This window comes from Durio zibethinus, chromosome 4, assembly GCF_047325235.1.
Source record: "Durio zibethinus cultivar Kanyao isolate XHJ-2024 chromosome 4, ASM4732523v1, whole genome shotgun sequence".
Taxonomy (NCBI): Eukaryota; Viridiplantae; Streptophyta; class Magnoliopsida; order Malvales; family Malvaceae; genus Durio; species Durio zibethinus.
Genome location: NC_143165.1, coordinates 6,707,709 through 6,731,242, shown reverse-complemented (window position 1 = coordinate 6,731,242; position 23,534 = coordinate 6,707,709). Strand labels below are relative to the sequence as shown.

Genomic DNA, 23,534 nt, shown 5'->3' with positions numbered 1-23,534 from the left:
CAAATTGCAATTCTTTTATTTATATATCAATATGATTCACCTATGTAACAAATTTCATATCATGTAAGTGTAATTGGAAATTTGATTTTACAAATTTTTTTTATGAAATTTTGATATGATTTAATTATGATCTTTTATGAACCAATCAAATCAAAATTTTGTGATAATCTCATGAATCTAGTTTCAATCTTACTAAACATAAAGAGTTAGAAATTTTTTATGCTTTTTTTTTTCCAAAAATTTCAAACCCAAATCAATACAAAACAAAAGTGGTAGGAAAAAGTTCCATAGCCCCAAAACAAAAAGGTAGAAAAAGAGTTACATAGCTCCAAAACAAAAATGTTGATAAGAGGCACACACATACTAGCTAGTTCACAAGTTTTACAACAAAACAAAAACAAGTTAAGAGCCAACCAAACTCTACAAAGATACCTAACTCTCTCTTACAATTAGATTTAATAATTTATGTATTAAAATCGTGTTTAATTTATATTAAAATTATAGTATTATAATTTATATTAAAATATAAATATAAAAAATATATTTTTAAATTTTTATCATATATATAATTTTTAGATTATATTATTACATTATATTTAAAATTATTAAAATTTTTTAACAAATACTCCCACGTATAATTTGAAATTTCAAGCTGTCCCTTTTACACTTTCATTTAAATTTAATAATTTAAAATATAATATAATAATATGATATAAAAATAATATAAATAAAAATTTTAAAAATAACTTAACTTAAAATTTTAAAAAAATTATAAATAAATTTAATAAAATAAAAAAATTATATTTTATATTTTTATAAAAATATATAATACGTTATTTTTATATAAAATATAATATAAATATAATATTTTATATGTATTGATATAAGAGAAGCTGACACGGTTGAGAACAAACGAAAGAAATAGCAGTAAAGATAAAGAGGGAGAGAGAGAGTGAAAGAGAAGAAAATACTTTTGCTTTGTGGTTGATAACCAGAGAAAGAAAAGCAGTGATTGTCAAAACAAAGAGATAAAAAAAAAAAAGAAAGAGAGAGAGAAATGAAAAAGAAGGTACACACAAAATAAATAAGCTACAGGCCATCTTACCAAGTTTATAATCGCAGGAGAAGTGGGAAAGGCAGTAGCAGTGTTTCAAAGGGAGTTGCTTGCATCAGAGAAAGGGGAAAAAAAGGAATACATATAATTTCTTACATATAAATATAAACACTTATATATATCGAGAGAGACAGGGAGGGAGAGAGACAGAGAGATGGTGGGCTCAGGATCAGCAGATAGGAGCAAAGAAGCTGTTGGGATGCTGGCCCTTCATGAGGCACTTAGAAATGTCTGTCTCAACTCAGACTGGACTTACTCTGTCTTCTGGACCATCCGTCCTCGCCCGTATGTTCTTTTTTGTTCATCCCTTCAAATCTTCGACTTTTATTTTCTTTGTATTTATATGCTTATCTCAAACAAAAGCTTCCATCTTCAAGTTGTGTGTTTTTTCAGATGTTTTACTTATTTGGGTTTCTTTGTTTTGCTGTAGGAGAGTGAGGGGTGGTAATGGTTGCAAGGTTGGAGATGATAATGGCAGCTTGTAAGTATGCTTGGTGTTTTTTAGCCTTTGACTTTTTTTTTTCTTTGTTTGGTTCCTGGGAAAACAGAGGAAAATGAAGGAGAAACAGGGTTCAAGTGTTCTGAACTTTTGACCATTAAGTGAATGGGATAGTTTGTCTTATTTATCATTTTTTCTTTACACTTGTTTCAATTTCACCAATAAAAAAGCTATACATTACTTGTTTCCATTCAGAAACAGGAGAGAAAAGTTTGGTTAATGAGAGATGGGGAGATATTGAGCGAAATTTGAGTTAGTAATTGATTTTATGAAATGGGTTTTTGTTAATTTCTTATTTATAGGCATTTTCATTTTTAAATTTAGCAAATTTATGTTGAATTTTGTGGTAATTTTTTTTTCTATTGAAAATATTTTGTGAAGGATGTTGATGTGGGAAGATGGATTCTGCCGAGGAAGAGTTACAGATTGTTTGGAAGAGATTGATGGAGAAGATCCAGTGAGGAAAGCTTTCAGCAAAATGTCCATTCAGTTATATAATTATGGAGAAGGGTGGGTACTGGGTAGGTGTTAATAATTTTTATTTTTGGTTGAAAAATAAATGGAAAGAAAAAAATTTTTTTGTTTATTTCTTGGTATGTGTTTTTGATTGGTTGAAATTTGACTTTATGAACAGGTTAATGGGAAAGGTTGCATCAGATAAGTGCCATAAATGGGTATTCAAAGAACCAACAGACTGCGAACCCAATATCTCCAATTATTGGCAGAGTTCTTTTGATGCTGTATGCCATATACTCCTCCTTTTTCACTATATATTTTTTTAATTTCAATTGTTTACCCTCTTTTGAAGTTTGGGTTCAATGGCCAACAGCCGAGTGGTGTCCGTAGAACGTTGGATTCTTAGTTTTCTGGTAACCTATAAAAAAAGAAGTTTGGGTTCAATGATCAAGTATATGATGACAATTATACTGTGGCTTTTGTTATTTGGTTAGATGGTGTATATTTATGATTGATGGTAACCTTTCCCCTTTTGTTGTTATTTAATTGCAGCTTCCTCCTGAATGGACTGATCAATTTGAGTCAGGCATTCAGGTCAGCGTAGAAACAACTTATTTTTCACTGTTGTTAGTCGTATTCTGGTTTGATTTTTCCCCTTGTTTGTCTAGTCATTGAGACTTTGGTGATTCTTGATTTCTCTTGACTAGACTATTGCTGTGATTCAAGCTGGTCATGGTCTTCTCCAGTTGGGTTCCTGCAAGATTGTGAGTCTGATAACAAAATTTTCTAATTACTAGTTGTTTAGTTGACAATAAAGTAGCTTTTGAAAATTTAATTTACGGGTGTTTTACGGTTGATTTTCAAGATCAAAGTCAGGTCTTCGGTTAGTGAATGGTTATTGTAGCTGAAATTTATGATGATTTTGATCTCATAGAGATGCTGTGTGTATCTTCAGATACCTGAAGACCTCCATGTTGTGCTAAGAATGAGGCATACCTTTGAATCTCTTGGCTATCAATCTGGTTTCTATCTCTCTCAGTTGTTTTCGTCAAACAGAAACAGTTCCTCTTCGTCTACAATGCCTTCGAAGCAGTCTGCCATTCCAACCCGGCCTCCTCCTCCTCTCTTCAACTGGAACCAGAGGCAGCTTCCACCAGCGACTCCAATGCTTGCTTCACCTAATTTTCAGAACCCGGGTAGACTTGGATTTCCGCAGGCCAAAGATGAGACCCACATGTTTCTCCTGCCTCATTCATCTGAAACCCGAATGGAAGATATGATTGGTGAGCATGAAAATGACGTAAAATGGCCTAATGGGTTAACTTTCTTCAATGCTCTCGCTGGACGAACTGAAGATGCCAAGCTTTTATTTAACCCGGAGAGCTTAAGAAACAAACCAGACCAAAACCACCATCCACTTATTCTTGAAGGAAAAGATTCTAATCAAAATCCAGATGCTGGTGCAAACCCCAACGAGTTCTTGAGCTTGGACAGTCATCCAGAGAACATTAGGAAGATGGAAAACAAGTTTAAGAGGAGCTTTACATTACCTGCAAGAATGGCTACATCTTCATCTTCGACATCAATAGAGCATCGCCAACATCAACCTGTGGAGTATAGGAACAACGAGGCAGGGATGTACACCGATGTTATGCCAAACTTCTTGGAATGAAATTTAGAAGGTTTGTATTAGAGGGACAATAGGATGAGAATTTGTTTGTAGTCCAAGGTTGTGTTCCTTGGTTGCTGAAATTCCTATGTTTGTTTTAATGTCCTTTTACATCTGTCTCTTTAATCCATTAAACCGAACTTTCTAATCAGTTGTTGTAGTTTTTTCTAACATAAGATTTGCCCTTTAGGTTTCCTTTGAACATTCACCCTAAAATTTGAACTAGAATAATGTCTCTTTACTGTTGTTCAAAAGCTGCAAATGCTGCACTCACAAGCATCAGGATTTTCAATGAAATTCTAGGGGGAATGCGTTCATGGATCCAAGGCAAGTCAGCAAGATTCATTTGAAATTAAAGAAAATGTTGGGCAATGCAAATTTTCAATATACAATGTTAGCTTGGCCTATGGTTGCTTCGGTACCAAGCATGAGATTCTTGCAGAGAAAACATTGAAGATCTTAATGGTTTTGTCTAAACAAGAAGTATAATTGAGGAAAAAAAAAAAGAAAATCGTTATTATTTTTCTACATGTATCACTATGAAAATGAATGTTTTATGTCTTAAAAAGGAAAAAAAAAAAAAAACAAACCTAAATTTGTTTGATGCTAGGTCTTACAGCCACCTTAAATGTTTTAGTTTACAAGCAAGAAACTAAACCTGTATTTTCATATACTTGAAATCTAAATAATCCATTTCTTTTTACAAAAGAGATAGCAGCTTGATTGTTCAAAGGGCTTAAGGTGATCTCTACTTTCCAATTTCTAATAATTTTAAGCTTGTTAAGAGCCAAATTATGCTGGTGCAGATTGGCATATAGTGCTATTAAGTATGCTTTTATAAATGAAACATGACACTCTTGACACTCCCCAATCTTCCTTTGAACAAAATATCAGCCGTTGCAGGTCTGCAGCAGATTACAAATCCTGGATAATCCTAGAATCTTGCAATGAATTTCCACAACATTTTAATGATACCAAAATCATGGAGAAACCAGCAAGAATGCAGTATTATTCATATCTTTTCCCTGATATCATATCTTCAATGTTTTTCTTTTTCCACTTGGCAAGAAAAATTGTACCAAAATTCCAAACAAATGATGCTCATAGCACAAAACCAACATAAACAAGAAAAGTTTGGAAAAATATTAAAAAAAAGAGAATAATATGCAGTCATAAATTATCCAACACTCAAATTTCCTTGCACCACATCTTGTTTCCTGGAAGGTTCCATGGCATGACATTCTCTACCGGCCAACAAAAATAACTTGAAAAATCTCAGGCAAGGCCCCGATCTTCCCCTAGTGGTACTCTTTTCTTGATGATGATCACCTTGTTTCTTAGCTCTCAAGGCTTCTTTCACCACAACCCCATTGTTTTTTCTCTTGGAGACCTTACGTTTCAGAACAGGCATTGGTGTAATGTACTGCCATCTCTGAGAATCCCCATATAGCACCATTTTGCTTGGTTTATTATATGCGTGGATTTTGCTATGGTACAACAGTCTCCCTTCTGAATTGTCACTCGAGCTTGTTCTAGCACTGCTGCAACTTCTTCTGCTGTTAGTGCTGTTACTTCTTGAAGACATCAATGAATCCTTGCTGTTGATGCTGCTTGTTCTGCTTGTCCCCCGAGAACAATCAGCTGCAACCATTGTTGCAGGTTGGAAAGGAAAGGCATGTGGCAAAAGTCGGCCATTGAAGAAAAGATGATCAGCTGGTGAGGTTCTATATGGAGCCTGAGAAGGTGAATCCGGGGTAAAACACCCGAATTCGAAGTCGGAATCTTGGTCTTGATTTGGGGTGCTAGGGAAGGAGAATATCTCACCAGAGCTAGACCTTTTCCTGCGATTTTCCATCTCTCTTGGGCGAGAGTTTGGGGTGCATGAGTAAGTTTGTGTACATGCATATATATCAGGGAAGCAAGCTGATGATATTGAAAGTGTGATAGCTAGGACCAAAGATGAGAGAATCATGTGTTATGTCTACATGGGACAGCTCTAGGCCCCTTGTTGGGTGATTCTGATGAGTTTTTTTTTGGTGGTGTAAATCATGAAGTCATTCTTGCCAACTCAAGCACACATGGAGAGCTAGGCGTTGCAATAATATTGTTAATGTGGGATATTCCCAAATGTGTGTCTTAAATGATTCAAAGTAAGTTTTATTCATCTTTGATCAAAAGTTAAGTTATAGTTAAATGATCTGAATCATTTTGATTTAATGAATTGTATACAATTGTCTTCAAAATAATATAGTAAAGATTGAATCTATTTGTTTATACTTACTATATAATTCTTTTCATTTTTTGTACAAATTATTAGTTCTTCGATTCTTAAAAGATTCGAATCCAAATCTCATCTTACTCTTATCACTCGAGCTAATGTCATATTAGGATCAATCTTGCCGTGCTATAGAATTGGCAAAAATGAGGCACCTAAAGTTTGATTAAGATTGAATCAAACATGTTAAAAATTACAGCCAATTTGCTTTACTTATGATATCTAGTTTGATCAGATTCAATGGCATTCTCTTAGCCTTTCTACATTCACTTGCTTTTGTTTTTATGAGTTGACACAGCCTCCCAAAAATACTCTTCCATATAAACCCAAAAAGACTTTTTAGACCACAGAGAGCAGAGACATTGACTACTTAATTGCCAACAAAATTGCTAAAAAAATGCTAATAAATTCTTACTTGTTTGATTGTTTAGGCTCTCTCAAGACCATGGCTATGATGGGATCAACAAAGCAAACCTTTCTTTGTTTTTGTGGAGACAAAGGCTACGGAAGACTACTCAAAATTAAAAAAAAAATCTATCAGTTGATGATTGGTTCAAAAGATAAAAAGAATTTGTTTTTTTTTTTATTATTTAGATTTGAATTTATTGAAAAGTTATGATAAGATAATTTTTTAATAAATTAATTAATTCGACGTAAATGAATTTACTTAGATCAATTCCAAAAAAAAATATTAAACAAAACTCAAGAGTCTTTTACTGTTAATAAAAAAAATCTAAAATTTTTTATATTTTAATATTTTTCAAATAAAATTATAGCTTGGAGATAAAAAAATACAAAATTTAAAATTTAAATATCAATTTTAAAAAATAATTACATTGACTAATTCAGCTGTGCTCAAAATTTTTTATATTTTAATTTCATTAAATACTTTGCATCCCTCGTAGAAATGAGGACAAAGAACTCCTTGAGAAATTTCCTGCGTCTCCCATTTGGGTTTCTTTGGAGGAACTTTTGGGCCCATTTGAGTTCATCATGCCAAAGGACCACCAGCAGTCAGCCAAATTTTGGTCCACTTTCACTTGTCCCACAAGCAAGCAAGCCATTTCTTAATTCTTTACTTCATTGATGCTCTTAAGCTTAAGGCTGTGGAGATGGTAGGTCCATAGGAGTGGGTTTAGCTGACTCTTGACTCTTGTGCCAACTTTTGACCAGCAGCTGCTTCTTTCTTTATTTAATGGGCTTTTCTTTGGGCTAAATTTTAAAGTTTTGAGCTCAGATTAAAGCTTGATCATAATATAATGGGCTTCTTTTTTTAGGTAAAAAAGAAGCCCAATTTAATTACATATAAAAGAATAACTTGAACACGTCACTTATAAAATTAAATTTAAAAATTTTTATATTTATATCATATTTATTTTGTGTTAAATATATATATATATATAATATAAAAATTATTATATCATAATTTATATTGATACGTCAAATACAAATTTTTTTTTTTATTTTTGTTAAACTTATATATAATTTTTATTCAAATTTTAAACTCCATTATTTTTATATTTTTTCCAACATTTTCATATAGTATCATTACATTATATTTAAAATTGTCAAATTTACATTAAATAAAATGTTTGATAATTTTGATTGATATTTAAAGAAAACTAAAATCAAATAATTTATTTTATTATACAAAATAATAAAACTATTTAGTTTTTTTTGTTTTTAAATGAGGATTAAACTTAAATATTAATACATTTTGTAAATTAATTGGGATTTGTGAATTAAATTTTTTTATCTCAAAATTTTAGTTTTTTATTCACAAAGAAGTTTTTCTTGGAGGGAATCATTTTTATTTATTGGAGGGACCTTGTAGATTAAAGACATATCTAAATACAAGAATCGATGGCCCCATGACAATAAATAAGATATTTGTTTAATTGATACTTGGAAGGAATTATACATTTAAAACATTCAACACTGATTAAATTTATCATAATGGTTATAAATATTTGTGACAACCCATCTTTGTAATGTACAAAACTGTTATCCTTTAGTTGTTCAACATTTATAAAAGGTACATTGCAAGTTCATGCACCAAATTTGTAGCTCATTAATGCAAACTAATAATAATAATAATAAAATTCTTTGGGGATGCAAAATTGACTTCAACATTGACAGATTGACTCCAAGGTTTTGAGATAAGCAAGCAGATGAAGGGGAAAAAGTAAGTCTTGAACAAGGAGCCAATCTAAATAGAGTTAGAGCTTTGAGTGGGAACTCCACACTATCATTAGTGCCAAACTGACTTGGGTTAATCTTTTCTTAATGATGGTTTCATGATGAACAAAACAAACATAGAAAAAGAAGACATATTTTTGACTAAATGTTTTGCATATTCGATAAAATCTTAGACTAAAATAATATTCGTCCTATCATTTTTGTTTTTTACGTTTATTTTTTTCAATGTGGTAATAATCTATTGATTTAAGTCTACAATCTTATGTATTAATGAGTTGATTTACTTTTAAATTGATAAACCCCACTTTTAAATTCATTCAATAATTATATATCATATAAAAATTTCAAATATTTGGAATAAAGTTGACAAGCAAATATCATGACTCTACATATGTTGATTGTATTTTTGATGTTTTAATTAGAGAAGATTGGTGTAATGTTGTTGGAGGTTGTATGATCTAAATCTATAGTAAAAAATCACAATCAGAGGGCATCGGAGTTGTTTCTTAAGGGCATACTCCAAAGCTCAAGTAGTGAAGTATATGAGGAAGAATGTGGACAAAGATAAGGTGTGTGAAGGGAGTTACAATGAACGAAAAGTGCTTAGGTATGAAGTGTTTGTATTGTCTTACATATTTGTGCTTCCTCATTACCTTATATATATGAGACAATAAATGGTGACTTTACTAGAATTGTTGATAATTGATGAGAAATATACGTGAAGCTCGATGAGTGTTCACGTAGGTAGCTATGAGTCACATTTAATAATTTCAAGTAGGTATAGGTTACTTTTAATGATCTTGGTCAAGTTAGAGATCAAATGTTTAGTTTTGATATGATATCTTGATGGGATGTTACTAGGGATGTTGGACGAGTTCTTCCCTTAGTGAGGGATGAGCTGTTCCTTTGGATACTAATGACTTGGCAATTTAAAAGTGCTCTATCTTAGTTAAGGGAGCTACAATGAATGAAAAGTGCTTAGGTATGAAGTGTTTGTATTGTCTTACGTATTTGTGCTTCCTCATTACCTTATATATCTAAGACAATAAGTGGTGACTTTACTAGAATTGTTGATAATTGATGAGAAATATACGTAAAGCTCAATGAGTGTTCACGTAGGTAGCTATAAGTCACATTTAATAATCTCAAGTAGGTACAAGTTACTTTTAATGATCTCAGTCAAGTTAGAGATCAAATGTTTAGTTTTGATATGATATCTTGATGGGATGTTACTAGGGATGTTGGACGAGTTCTTCCCTTAGTAAAGGATAAGCTGTTCCTTTGGATACTAATGACATGGCAATTTAAAAGTGCTCTAACTTAGTGAAGAGAGCTACAATGAACGAAAAGTGCTTAGGTATGAAGTGTTTGTATTGTCTTACGTATTTGTGCTTCCTCATTACCTTATATATATATATGAGACAATAAGTGGTGACTTTACTAGAATTGTTGATAATTGATGAGAAATATACGTGAAGCTTGATGAGTGTTCACGTAGGTAACTATGAGTCACATTTAATAATCTCAAGTAGGTACAGGTTACTTTTAATGATCTTAGTCAAGTTAGAGATCAAATGTTTTGTTTTGATATGATATCTGGATGGGATGTTACTAGGGATGTTGGACGAGTTCTTCCCTTAGTAAATGATGAGCTGTTTCTTTGGATACTAATGACATGGCAATTTAAAAGTGCTCTATCTTAGTGAAGGGAGCTATAATGAACGAAAAGTGCTTAGGTATGAAGTGTTTGTATTGTCTTATGTATTTGTGCTTCCCATTACCTTATATATATGAGACAATAAGTGGTGACTTTATTAGAATTGTTGATAATTGATGAGAAATATACGTGAAGCTTGATAAGTGTTCACGTAGGTAGCTATAAGTCACATTTAATAATCTCAAGTAGGTACAAGTTACTTTTAATGATCTCAGTCAAGTTAGAGATCAAATGTTTAGTTTTGATATGATATCTTGATAGGATGTTACCAAGGATATTGGACGAGTTCTTCCCTTAGTGAGGGATGAGCTGTTCCTTTGGATACTAATGACGTGGCAATTTAAGAGTGCTCTATCTAGATGACCCAAGAGATTAAGCGTATTGATCAAAAGTTGACCGAGTAAATAGGCATGACAAGATGAAAATATTTTCATATTATTTTAGTTGATTTTAATTTTAGCAAGTAGTTACTTATCATGCTCAAATTACTTTGGTAAAAAAAAAAAATCTATATTGTATCATCTTAAAGCTATGAGGTGCGAAGTGACTCAAAGTGTAATGATATTGGGTGTGTTAGATTTTTTAGATTACCCTTTTTAATGGGGATTTTATGCTTGTCTTTTTCTTGAGAGTTTTGCTTGTATGGTCTGCTCTATGATCTTGAACACAAACATAAGGAATTATTCATGTTCTATGATTTTTTTGAATCAACCCCTTTACATAACTTCGTCCCAAAACATTGGCTAAATCATGTATCCTATGCTAGATTCCTTTATTTATAGCTTATTCTTTTTTTTTTTTCCACAAAGGATACAAGTTACATAGTTAGATGATGTTTGAAAAGAATATAACCTCTATAGGGGGCGTTTAGTTCGCGAAATTATGGATTATATGAGAAAGTGTGATCTTCGAAAAAATACGATACTTAGGTTTTCTTTCATTTTTAGGGCATCCTGCTTTTAGATTCACTTGTTTGGTTATAAGGGAATCTACATATATTAAATCCTGAATAATTATATTAATCTCCTTGGCATATATGATGGTAATTTAAATAATCTAATTTTTAATTGAAGAAAATTATTCAAGACATTTTTTACAAGAAAATGTGTTGAATAATCTTTACAAAAAATTGAATGGGTTATTTAAGGTGTTTATGACCAAAAAACGCCTTGAATAATCTCTTTCAATTAAAATGAGGGGATTATTAAAAGCATTTTTATCCAAAAAGGCCTTTAATAATCCCCTTCCATTTTATTTTGAAAAACGCCTTAAATAATCCCTAAAAATTTTTATGAGAGGATTATTAAAGGCGTTTTCTAAGCAAAAATACATTAAATAATCTCCAATAAAAAAATTAGAAAGGATTATTCAAGGCATTTTTGGTCAAAAACGCATTGAATAATCTTCCAATAAAAACTGAAGGGAATTATTAAAGATATTTTTAGTCAAAAATACCTTGAATAATCTCATTTAATTTTTTTGTAAAGGATTATTTAAGGCATTTTCTGAGAAAAAACACATTAAATAATCTCTAATACAAAATTGAAAGGGATTATTGAAGGCATTTTTGGTTAAAAATGCATTGAATAATCATCTCATAAAAAATTGAAAATGATTATTAAAGGTATTTTTAGCCAAAAATATTTTCAATAACCCCATTAAATTTTATGAGGGAATTATTCAATGCATTTTATGGGCAAAAATGCATTGAATAATCTCTAATAAAATTTTTTTTTGGGATTATTCATGACGTTTTTGTCCAAAAATCCCTTAAATAATCACCTCATAAAAATTGAAGTGAATTATTGAAGTCATTTTTGACCAAAAATATTTTGAATAACTTTTATTAATTATTTTTTTTAAGGATTATTTAAGGCATGTCTAGGCAGAAACACATCAAATAATTCCTAAAAAATTGGTAAGAAATTATTGAAAACGTTTTTGGCCAAAAACGCCTTAAATAATCCTTTACAAAAAAATTTAATGGAAGTTATTCAAGGTATTTCTTACCAAAAATACATTCAATAATCTCCTCATAAAAATTTTTGAAGATTATTTAAGGCGTTTTTGGTTAGAAACATCTTGAATAACCTCATTCAATTTTTTGTAAGAAATTATTGAAGGCTTTTTTTATGCCAAACGCCATATATAAACCAAAATTTTTACCAGCATAAACTTACAACTAACTTGCATTCATTTTTAGACATATTTTTCAAAATGGTAATGGCTATTTCATAATTTTTTAGTCTGGTCAAATTTGAAAATAACGCTACTTTTTCTTCGAAATCCTAGAATATCATATGGAGAGGTGGGTTTTTGATTTCGGACTTTGGGTACTATTAGAAATATGTCAGATTTTTTCGAAATTAGATTACCTTAAATCAAACATTGAAATCAAATACCTAACAATAAGATTCCAAAAAAATATGTGTGGATTCCCCTAAACCAAATGCCCCCTGTAATGTTAAATTATTGTAAAAAATGTATAAAATTATTATTAATAGATTTTGTTAGGGGTATTTTTAAATCCAAATGGCAAATCGATTTTGTTTTTCATTAAAGACTATCATCAATAGATAGCTATGGTTAATTTTGACTTTTGAACCAACTTGATATGTAAGATCAATGTAACATGTATAGTGCTATGTCAGTTTAACTACATTACTAGTTTACCCCACAGACGCATTATTTTTCACTTATAAATAGAATCATCCAAAAACTATCAATCTAATTTAACTTTTTCTTACATTCCTATTTTTCTCTCCTTCCAACTTTTCTCATTCTGACTTGAACATTAGAGACAAATACAGAGAACCCTTCCTGCCTTTGTTCTAACTGTTCTCTTTGTTAGAAATAGTAACTCAAATCTCATAAGAAATTTATTTAGGATTGGTTAGATATTACTTGATGGACAATAATACTTGCAGAAGAAGAATTTTAAGAGGAAATAAATTCTTAATAGGTAAGTTTGACTTGCAGAAGAAGAAATCTATGAGGAGATAGATTCTTAATAGGCAAGTTTGTATGCTTATAAATAAATAAAGTCTCATAGGATTAGGGATGAGAAAAAGATGTAAGAGAGTTATAAGATTTTATGGGATAAACACCTTATAAGATTACTGAAGATTTATACTTTATGAGTGTGTACATTTATATGTTTGTGAGTAAACTAAAACAGATTGAGAGGATCTACATAGGTATGTTGAAAGGATGCACATGAATATGTATTTATTTGGATTGAGAATACTCCATAGAATTAAAAAAAAAATTGAGAAGATCTATGAATATTAATAGTGAATGATTATTTTGATGTATATTTGTAATTTTTTACAATTAGTAGATCTTATTTTTTATCCTTAGACGTAAGTTAGTTGGATCGAACTACATTAAATTGTTATCTTTTGTATGATTGATTGGTTATTTGATTTCGTTTCTACTGATATTTAATTAAATTGAAGCTTTTAATCTAACAAGTGATATTAAAGCTATTGTGATCTCTAACACTTTTTTTTTATAATTTCAAGATTTTAACCCTCCACTTGATGCTTGATACTAACAGATTTATATTCACAAATTGTAATTACATACTATAAATAAAACGTTTAGTTGGATGTAATTGATGAATTCAAAAATTGAAAAATAGCAACAAATGTTAGATTTAAGGGATTAAGAGAATTTAATTGTTTGATTTTAAATTCGATAAAAAGTAATATAAAAATAATTTTTTATAATTTTATTAAATTTAACATAAATAAATTCGTTAAAGCTGGTCAAAGAAGAAATATGCAAAAATGAAAAACCCCTTAATGCTAAAAAACAAAAGGGTTGAAGAATGGTGGTGATATTTGATAATGGAGTTGATGGGTGTCATTTTTTCCAACCATTTTCCATTTTCAGCCCCTTAATCACGGTTGTCAATTCATAAAAATAGAAGATGGATGCTATGTCGACAAAACAGTGAAATTCAACCAATCACGTTTTATCATTATCCAATCAAATTGATATTTTTCTTTGCCCTTGTATTCCAACCAATTGACTTTTATCCCTTTCTTTAACTTTCAAACTTAAATTTAATAATTTAATATATTTTATGTTTTCATGATATAAATTTTGATGTATAATTTTTATAAAATAGAATATAAAAATAAAAATTTTAATATTTTATATAATATAAATATACAAATAATCGAAAAGTAATTTGTACATTTATTTATTTTTTTTAGTCTTTATGGGAGTTTACAGGAACCAAAAGTAAAGACCAAAACATGGAAAAGAAGAAAAAAAGTTGAGAAAAGACAAAGGCGAGTGTGAAGAACGCGTCATGGAGTTAAAGCAAAGAACGCGCCGTGTCAACAGTTGATCCTAGTGCAACAAACACCTGTCTCCCTCTTCTTGTTCTTACACTTCTCTCTCTTAGCTTCCTCATCCTTAACTTGTTTCTGTCTGTCGGTCAGGCCTTTCTTTTTTTTTTTTTCCTTCTCTTGGCCACTGTGTCATCACACCTTAGCCCTCTCAACCAAAAAAAATACTATATATATACTAGCTCTTTCGCTTTAAGGAAGCTATGATTGGCAGAGAAATCCTCCTTAAGATGAAGGTATGCTCTTTACTTTTTTGGGTTTTGTTTGTGTTGATCAACTTATTTCTTTCTTATTTGAATACCCTTTGTGTGCTCAGGTTATCCCAATTTAACATTGGTGGGATTGCTTTTATCTCCAAATGACTATTGATGTTCTTTTTTTGTTATGGTTAGACTTTGCATGATCTGTTGTATCTTTTTTGGTACATATGAAAGGATAACAATCATCAAGCAAATATTTGGGTTTTGATTTGATCATTTTGCTGTGTTCTGAAATGATGGGCAATGACATGATTTGTAACGACTATGGGGAGGAATCTATGTAACCTGTGGTTGTTCTTCTTTGGTAATGGAATGTAATAATGTTTAAATTTGAATAACATGAAAAACAGATGATCTTTTATGGTCTTTAGCTTTGTTTTTAATTTTTTTTTTTTTTTTTTGAAGAAACCATTTGCAAGATCATGAGGTAATTGATTTTGGGTGATGGGGTTGAATGGAATTTTCTTTTCATGAAAATTATAGGAATAGTTTCTAAGAACTAGTTTATGGTATTTTAATGTGGTAAATTTGGAAGAACTGGAGGTTTTAGACCACTGATTCTCAGTGATGATTGCGCATGACCAAACCTTGTGCCTGAGTTTTTGCCTTATGCACGTGCCAATACCGCAGAACTGGCTTGGCTTGTTAGATAAACAAAGGCTAATTTTATGATGTTAATTTACTGTTTACTTAGCTGCTTATATTGATTTACCGCAGGAAAAAGTACAAGAAAAAGTTGGCTTAGGTTCCACAGCTGAATCTGGAAAAGGGAAAAGTAAGATGTCAAAGAACATAACACATGGTTATCATTTAGTGAAGGGGAAAGCACATCATCCCATGGAAGACTATGTTGTTGCAGAATTTAAGCAAGTTGGTAACAGCGAGCTTGGTTTATTTGCTATATTTGACGGTCATCTGAGCCATATTATTCCTGATTATTTGAAGTCACATTTGTTTGATAATATCTTGAATGAGGTAATGTTTAATGGCTGCATCTTGTCCTATATTTTTCTGCTGCATCAATGTGTCTGCTCTCGAAACTTATAACAAGTCATAGTAAATTGGTGTTTCATAATCATTATCATTTTTTCTGGCAAGTATGTGCCTTAGATTCCATTTTCTGTCAAGCAGCCTGACTTTTGGACAGAACCAGAGACTGCAATTAGAAAAGCATATCATATAACAGATACAAATATATTGGAAAAAGCAGTTGATTTGGGCCAAGGGGGTTCAACGGCAGTCACAGCGATATTGATCAACTGCCAGAAGCTAGTAATAGCAAATGTTGGTGATTCTCGGGCTGTTATCTGCAAGAATGGTGAGGCTGTACAGTTATCAGTTGATCATGAGCCCTCCACAGAAAAGGAGAGAATTGAAAATAGAGGTGGTTTTGTGTCAAACTTTCCAGGTAATGGGTGCCGATCTTTGATCAAGATTAATGAACCTTTTTTGGTCGTTCTACTCAAGGTTATGCGCTCATTTATCCTGATATAAAAAGCTGTAAGTTCTGTTGTTATTTCAGGGGATGTTGCTCGTGTTGATGGGCAGTTGGCAGTGGCAAGGGCATTTGGTGACAAGAGTTTAAAGAAACATCTTAGTTCAGAGCCGGATGTGACCGTAGAAATGATTGATGATGATACAGAGTTAATAATATTGGCAAGTGATGGTTTATGGAAGGTTGGTCCTATCTAAATGTGTCATAATCCTAAGACAATTGACTTTTGTTGAAACTGCAAGTTGCACCCAAGATTGAACTGTCTGTTCCTTCAAACTGATTCCAGGTAATGACAAACAAAGAAGCTGTCGATGCTATCAGGAACATTAAGGATGCTCAGTCTGCAGCAAAGCACCTAACTGAGGAGGCTGTTAAGAGGAACAGCACAGATGACATCTCCTGCATTGTTGTAAGATTTTAGTGATCTTAAGCGTGGGAACTCTCCTGCTTTCATATGATAACAAACTCCTTTCAAATGATGTGCATGCACCTTTGTTATGCTAATAGAATGTTATGCATATTTTGTGTCATATTAGAAGCTTTCTATACATAAGCAAAATGTACCGAAGCTGCCTAATGGACTAGATGAGATTCAGATGTAAACTCCTTATTTTTCTGCTCAATATACCTAGCTAGTTGCTTCTGTCATTGCATCAACGTTCATTTTAAGTCAATTGGAGTTGGGCCAAGTTTTATGGAAGTTGAGACCTAAGATTGGTTCTTGTTCATTTAGTATAGACTTTTGTCACTTTTACTCCGTCAAATACAACAACCAGTTCACTTTAGATTCAATTTTAGAGCGTTGAATTTTTTAACTTGATTCGGATTGAATTTAAGATGGATCAAAGCTACCAAATGGTCCATAACCACTGCGTATAAAGACCACATTTTCAGCTAACACTGTTCCTGATTGAAATGAGGAAAAATTAGAGGAAATAGTTAGTTATTCTATAATTGCTTATTTCAGGTAGAACAAATAGCCAGAATAACCTATGTATGCAATGCCAAATGATTTTCTGTAACAAATCAAAGTCAATTGGTCAGGACTCCTTCCAACCTTATAGAAACTTGACAGTGTCTGCTTTACAGGTATACCCTCCCGACTAAGATTTCAATGAGTAAACAATCAATGAAGGTTCATCGTTGAACAGCCTCATTTCCAATACTATTCAACTATGAAACAACTTCGTCAATTAATGGTCTCTGCCTTGGATCCTGGTCTAAGCATTTGCAGGCAATTTCAAGCATTTCTAACAGCTACTTTTCGCGATCCTTGTCCCATATTGATGAATCTATAATCTCTGATCCCTTTTCTCAGATTTCATCTGAAACACCCAAGACACCAAATCCCTGCAATATTTTCCTTTGCATACTTCCACGGGCCTTCTACTGGTAAGAAGCTGAAGAAGAACGACACCAAAACTGTAAACATCACCTCTGCAGGTTGCAGTTTGTGTCTGGCTGTACTCTGGAGGAATATAACCCAATGTTCCAACTAAGTCTGTTGTGACATGGGTATCATATGGGCGGAGTAGCCTTGAGAGACCAAAATCTGCCAAATGAGCTTCAAAATTTTCATCCAAAAGAATGTTACTAGATTTTACATCTCTATGAACTATGTTTGGTTCACAAACCTTGTCCAAGTAAGCCAACCCGCGAGCTGCTCCTTGAGCTATCTTGAGTCTCACATCCCATTTGAGAATTGAAGACCATCAACACTCTCATGCAGCCAATAATCCAAGCTTCCATTCTCCATATAGGAGTAAATTAATAATCTACCATTGCCATGCTTACAATAACCTTGAAGGGAAACAAGGTTCTTGTGCTGAGCTCTTGAAAGGGCTTCAACTTAAGCTCGAAATTCGCGTTCCATCTGAGCACAATCACTAGAAAGTCTCTTGACCACAGCTTTTGTACCATCTGGAAGGTAGGCCTTGTAAACCAGTCCAAAGCCACCACAACCAATTATATTTGCTTGACTAAAATTGTTTGTAGATTTTAACAAGTCTGTAGCTGTGAACTCCTTGCAGTTTGAACTTTGGTAAAGAACCAACTTTGATGAGCCAAGAGCTTCAGATAACCTGTGTGACCTGCTGAGTTCCTTGTCCAAATCATCAATTGGTTCCTCCATATCCCTCCTTGACATTCTTAGTAGAACAATAGCAAGAAGCAACAATATCCCAACTCCCATACTGGTTGTTATTCCAAGAATGCTGCTTCGACCAAATTTTTTGTTTGAGCCAGATGGAATAGCTGGCTTCAGCATATTGTCAATATCATGACAAGGAGAGACTATTTTCCCACAAAGTCCAGGGTTCCCCTCAAAGCTTGAGCTAGGAAAGCTATAAAACTGTCCACCAGTTGGAATCACACCCTACAAGTGATTGTATGCCACGCTAAATTTCAACAAAAATGTGAGCTTGGCAAATGACTGGGGAATTGACCCGAGCAAGTCATTGTATGACAAATCTAAAACTTCCAAGTTCTCCATATTGGAAGTGGAAATAGGGATGATCCCAGAAATATTATTCCGGCTCAAATCCAAGACATGGAGCTGCTTTAATAGCCCAATTTCAGGCAAAATTGTCCCATTTAATCTATCATTGCTCAAGTATAACGATGGGGGAAAACTTGAAAGCTGGTTGTATTGAAGTCCACTAGCACTCTGATTTCGCTTTACATACAATGGGATCCCAGCGAAACATGCAACAGTGGCTAAGCTGGAATTTGAAGAAATGAGGCTCTTTAGCTCTGTCAATCTCTTTGGGATTTCTCCAGTGAGAGAGTTATTTGAGATGTCCAAGTAAAACAAATTCTCCATCTGACCAATCCAAGTTGGGATACTGCCATTTAAGTGATTCCATGACAAATCTAAAACTTTGAGCTTCTTGCAATCTGACAACCAATCTGGTATTTGGCCTTTCAGAGTACAATTTCCAGGTGCTAAAACCGTTAAGCTCTCAAACCCACTTACATTTCTGGGAATTTCCTCTCTATTTAAATTCTTTGTGAGGATAAGAGTGGTAAAATTTTTGCATTGCTGAAGCACAGATAGAGCCCCGGATAAATCAGTAAAACTATTATTCGACAGCGAGAGAAACACGAGTGATCCCTGATTGGCAAAACTCTCAGGGATTCGGCCACTGAATTCATTCTTTGCCAGGCTCAAAACATGCAGTTCTTTACAATCAGGCAGGGAAGTGGGAAGGGAACCGGCAAAATGATTGGTAGCAAGATCAAGTGAAAAAAGATTAGGCATTCCAGTGAAATTGAGATCATGAGGACCACTTAACGAATTGTTTCTAAGATCAAGTACTTGAAGCTTTAAGCAGAGTGCCAGGGATGAAGGCAATGGACCAGAAAACAAATTTGAGTGTCCACATAGCAGCTCTAACTGTGCCAGGTTCCCAAAGACATAGGAAGTCTACCTGAAAAGTGGTTTCCAGCATTAATCAAGGATTTAACGCTAGAGAGCTTACTCAATTTCTTGCTTAATTGTCCTAAGAAATTGTTCCCAGAGATAGAGAGTCGCTCCAATGATGACATTGAGTACAAAGAATCTGGAAGATAGCCTGAAAGGGAATTATAGTCCAAATGCAACTGTTGTAGAGATATACTGCAATTGTCTAGGCCTTCAAGACTCCCCACTAAGCGGTTCATTGATAAATCAAGAACCTGAATCCGTTTGAAGTAACTGCAGATTTGAGAACTGACTTGGCCGGTAAATGAATTGTTGCTCAAGTTGAACACAGCAACATCTGGAAACCTTCCAAGCTCTAACAGGTCCCCATTGAATGAACTGCTTGAAAAATTCAGCCATTGAATTGAAATCAAACCAGAAACCGATTTAGAAACTGGTCCTGACAGCTTGTTATAGCTCAAATCAAGAAAGTCAAGCTGCTTCAAGTTTGAGAGCTCTGAAGGCAATAAATCTATAAGGTGATTGCAAGAAAGATCAAGCCTTTTCAGCTGATCTAATCTGGCCAAAGAGCTTGAAATTTTCCCTTTGAGACCCCTTTTAGGCAGAATCAAGCTGGTTACTCTACTTGAAGCTAAGACATTACTCTTATTTCCACAAACAACACCATCCCATTGGCAGCAAACAGATTCATTATACCATGCAGTGATGATGGACCCCCCCTGCGAGGTTTCCAGCAAATTCTTTTAGTGCCAACAAATCATTTGGATCACAGGATTGGCCTGAGGTTTGTAGGCTCAGTGCAAAACAAAAAAAGCAAGCCAAGAGCACGCAATTGAGGAAAGTCATTGGAATAAACCCCAGCACCACCATTTCTGAAAAAACAAAGGAAAAATCCCAAGACAAATTCAATCAATATGACATAATTGACAATGTTCACTTCTTTTCATATGCAAAGAAAAAGAAAGATAACCCAGATAGAGACTTACATGCCCACATTCCAAAAGCAATATCCAACAAAAACTCAACTTGGCAACTTGGAAATCAAGCAACCAAGGATAAATATATTGATATCAACAACCCCCACCTGAAAAAAAAAAATCAAATCCCAAGACCATAAATCAAGAAATTCAGAACTTAAGTCCGCACATGAGAAAGTGTTTTAGTAAAACACTACTGCCTGTAGAAAGACATAGAAAACTCCTAAATGAAGCAACTTTACTCACAAGTCACATCCCAAAACACACCCTTTCAAAAACCAGCAACAAACAACTTGCAAACAAAGCGACAAACACTTAACAGAAGTCCAAATTGTTGAACAAAAACGACCTTTTTAAAGGAAAATGAAAAAGACGCACTGCTGAGAATCACCTGCCAAGTAAATCAGTCACTTTTATAGTAGCCAAGATTGAATCTCTTAATTGAAAAAAAAAAGTCAGATCCCAATAATCAAACAGCAATAAAAGAAAAAGAAGAACTTTTATAAGCCAAGAACCTCCTACCAACCATCTATGACTGTGTAGCTTGACTTGTTGGTGAGTAATAGTTTCCAAAGAACCCAACATAAAAAAGAGAAAAAAAAAAAGGAACGAAAAGCAAAGGAAAGTTCCTATCTTTGGTGCTTGTTTAGAAAGAGAATTTGTATTTTATTATAAAAACAAGAAGCAAGGTACATTGGACTTGGGAGAGTGATTTGAAATGTAAAGACATCGAGCTGACTTTTGGCACCACAACATGATTTTTTATTTTATTTTTTTCTGTTTGTCTTAGAAATGTAATAATACTGAGGTTGGACGTGTTTCTATGTGTGCGGTCTATCTAGGACTTGACATAGATTCTACTCTTACTTTTCTTTCAAATGCGTGGACATCACTGCCACTTACTACTATTTATTTATCATGGTTTTTATCGTAACAAATGTTGATAATAAATGATTCCATTAATAATATGAAGTAATTATGTAATAAAATAATTTATCTTATTATTTTTTATTAAATTATGATGTTCGAATTTTTTTTTAATTTGATTTCAATATACTCATATAAATCAAGAAAGGAAAAGCTAATATAAAAGAGCAAGGATTAGCGTTGATAAAAGTAACCTAAGTTTGAATTTTTTGTTCAATTAGTCCAAATCTAAATTTAATACAAAAATTAGTGTTTTGAAATTTTTTAATTTAAATTTGAATCAATCAAATTCCAAATAATTTAAATGTTATATTTGAATTATTCAAATTCGATATTATTTCAAACTTAAAAATGATTTAATTTTTTTAATTTAATGATCCAACTCAAATCTAATTTGATTCATCTAATTATCACGTCTAAATTTAAAATAAATAGATATATTAAATTATTGTTATTTTATTTATTTATCTTTCTAAAAAATATAAAAATATGTTTTATTCAATTATTCAACTCAAGTCTAATCCGTTTCTTTCTAATTATCATTTTTAAATTTAAAACGAATAGATATGTTCAATTGTTATTTTATTTATTTATCTTCCTTAAAAATATAAATAAATATATATATTCACATAGATGTTGTAGATAAAATATAAAAATAATAATAAAAATTACTAAAAATTATAGTTTATCAACCATTTATTATTTTTAATTGCTATAATCTTTTTATAATTACAAAAATTCTCAATATAAGATTTTGTTTAAAGTAAAATATGTAATATATAAAGAATTCAATTTTGTTTTTAAAAAATTACTCAATTTTTATTTTTCCTTTAAAATCCAATAATTCTCAAAATTAATTATTCATTAATTTCTTTTAAAAAACAATCACAAAATAAATAAGTGAACATAAAATAGGAGCGCATTAAGCACGTGCCAGAGTAAGAGTGTGGTAATAAAGTGATGCAAGCAAGACACTGAAAGAGGAGAAAAGTGTTGACCGGATATAGCCGGTGGAAAAGAGCGGCGGAAGGCGTACGTCACGGGGAGGAAGTAGACGGGGCAGATGCTGTGATCCAAGCAATGACTTCTAAATTGACAGATTAAAAAAAAATTAAAAATGCCTCAAAAATTACGTATATATATTTATTTATATTAAATACATATAAATATAAAATTATTATGTTATATATTATATGGATAGTTAATTATGAAATATATATTTTTAAATTTATATATAATTTTTATTAATTTTAAATCATATTAAATTTATATTTTTATATTATTTTTATCTATCCTCATATCATATTAAAAATTACAATTACAAGATATAATTAAAAATAAAAAAAAAGGCTACCTTGACATGAGAGGAATCTAGAGACCACATTTTTTTGATTGTGAATATGCAAAATTAGTATGGAGAAAGGTATTACAATTATGCAAGATTGATAGTGTAATCGGATAGTGGATTGATGAATTGAAATGGGCAATAACAAAGATAAAAAGTAAGACATTGATATTAGTAGTATTGTACATTACTTAGAATACTCATATATACTATATATGGAGAGAAAAAAATCACAGATTATTCAAAAATAAAGAAAGAACAGAAGAACAAGTATATGAGCTGATTAAAAAAGCTGTTAGAACTCGATTACATTATTACATTCGATTATTGTTGACCCAATCAATAAGATTTTGTATGATGCATGAAATATAGATAAAACTATATTGCATAATAGTTAGAATGTGATTTGATTGTATATATGGAGTGTGTGTACTGTAACAATTTTATTACTTCTTTTGGATAAATAAAATACAATTTATCAAAAAAAAAAAAAAGAAAATTTGAAAAGGAAAATACTTAACATTTCTTTTTTTTTTTTTTTTTTTGTCTCAACCAATCCTACGTCTTTCTCATGTGAAACTCACCAAACCCAACTTTTTTTTTGTCTTTTTAAAATTTTAATTAATTTCTTTTAACAATTATTAATTTGTTGAAATTTTTTTTTTGATTCTCCAAATGCATATGCTTGCAATAGATTACTCCAAGCGCATTTGTTTTTGTTAGGAAAAGGATTTTGAAATATATATTTTAGAAATTATTGTCCAAAATATGTTTCAAAAGCAATTATGTTTATTCATGAGATTGCCTAAAACATTGGAA

The 23,534-nt window shown here is 31.9% G+C and overlaps 3 protein-coding genes and 1 pseudogene across 7 annotated transcripts; 2 read left to right on the top strand and 2 right to left on the bottom strand.

The window, feature by feature from the left end:
• Nucleotides 1-898: 898 nt before the first annotated feature.
• Nucleotides 899-3,977, top strand: LOC111288335 (protein RICE SALT SENSITIVE 3-like). 3 transcript variants are annotated; one of them, XM_022879178.2, is made up of 7 exons: nucleotides 899-1,399; nucleotides 1,545-1,595; nucleotides 1,995-2,123; nucleotides 2,248-2,353; nucleotides 2,622-2,663; nucleotides 2,777-2,833; nucleotides 3,025-3,977. In XM_022879178.2, the coding sequence occupies exons 1-7, from the start codon at nucleotides 1,269-1,271 to the stop codon at nucleotides 3,739-3,741; spliced, it is 1,233 nt and encodes a 410-aa protein (XP_022734913.2). In that variant the 5' UTR covers nucleotides 899-1,268; the 3' UTR covers nucleotides 3,742-3,977. The 3 variants fall into 3 exon arrangements, with proteins under 3 accessions (XP_022734913.2, XP_022734917.2, XP_022734915.2); XM_022879182.2 differs by having other exon boundaries at nucleotides 915-1,399; nucleotides 1,995-2,134; XM_022879180.2 differs by lacking the exons at nucleotides 2,622-2,663; nucleotides 2,777-2,833 and having other exon boundaries at nucleotides 1,018-1,399.
• A 938-nt stretch (nucleotides 3,978-4,915) lies between these two features.
• On the bottom strand, nucleotides 4,916-5,772 carry LOC111288758 (uncharacterized). The gene has a single exon (XM_022879746.2). It carries the CDS (start codon nucleotides 5,708-5,710, stop codon nucleotides 4,916-4,918), a length of 795 nt encoding a protein of 264 aa, XP_022735481.2. The 5' UTR covers nucleotides 5,711-5,772.
• Nucleotides 5,773-14,169: 8,397 nt separating this feature from the next.
• LOC111287202 (putative protein phosphatase 2C 39) lies at nucleotides 14,170-16,693 on the top strand. 2 transcript variants are annotated; one of them, XM_022877543.2, is made up of 5 exons: nucleotides 14,170-14,526; nucleotides 15,268-15,525; nucleotides 15,682-15,958; nucleotides 16,073-16,227; nucleotides 16,332-16,693. In XM_022877543.2, the coding sequence occupies exons 1-5, from the start codon at nucleotides 14,494-14,496 to the stop codon at nucleotides 16,464-16,466; spliced, it is 858 nt and encodes a 285-aa protein (XP_022733278.1). In that variant the 5' UTR covers nucleotides 14,170-14,493; the 3' UTR covers nucleotides 16,467-16,693. The 2 variants fall into 2 exon arrangements, with proteins under 2 accessions (XP_022733278.1, XP_022733277.1); XM_022877542.2 differs by having other exon boundaries at nucleotides 14,351-14,526; nucleotides 15,661-15,958.
• A 349-nt stretch (nucleotides 16,694-17,042) lies between these two features.
• LOC111287201 (phytosulfokine receptor 2 pseudogene) lies at nucleotides 17,043-20,937 on the bottom strand (annotated as a pseudogene). The gene is made up of 3 exons (XR_016341452.1): nucleotides 20,835-20,937; nucleotides 20,453-20,550; nucleotides 17,043-20,338 (listed from the first exon to the last, which is right to left on the bottom strand). The product of XR_016341452.1 is annotated as a phytosulfokine receptor 2 pseudogene (transcript).
• Nucleotides 20,938-23,534: the final 2,597 nt, after the last annotated feature.

Bases quoted from the DNA above. Each gene is read 5' to 3' on its own strand.
- LOC111288335 (XM_022879178.2), top strand. From the start codon at position 1,269: ATGGTGGGCTCAGGATCAGCAGATAGGAGCAAAGAAGCTGTTGGGATG. The intron at 1,400-1,544 runs GTATGTTCTTTT...GTTTTGCTGTAG, and splicing joins TGGACCATCCGTCCTCGCCC to GAGAGTGAGGGGTGGTAATG. The intron at 2,834-3,024 runs GTGAGTCTGATA...GTGTATCTTCAG, and splicing joins AGTTGGGTTCCTGCAAGATT to ATACCTGAAGACCTCCATGT.
- LOC111288758 (XM_022879746.2), bottom strand. From the start codon at position 5,710: ATGATTCTCTCATCTTTGGTCCTAGCTATCACACTTTCAATATCATCA.
- LOC111287202 (XM_022877542.2), top strand. From the start codon at position 14,494: ATGATTGGCAGAGAAATCCTCCTTAAGATGAAG. The intron at 14,527-15,267 runs GTATGCTCTTTA...GATTTACCGCAG, and splicing joins AAATCCTCCTTAAGATGAAG to GAAAAAGTACAAGAAAAAGT. The intron at 15,959-16,072 runs GTAATGGGTGCC...TTGTTATTTCAG, and splicing joins TTTTGTGTCAAACTTTCCAG to GGGATGTTGCTCGTGTTGAT.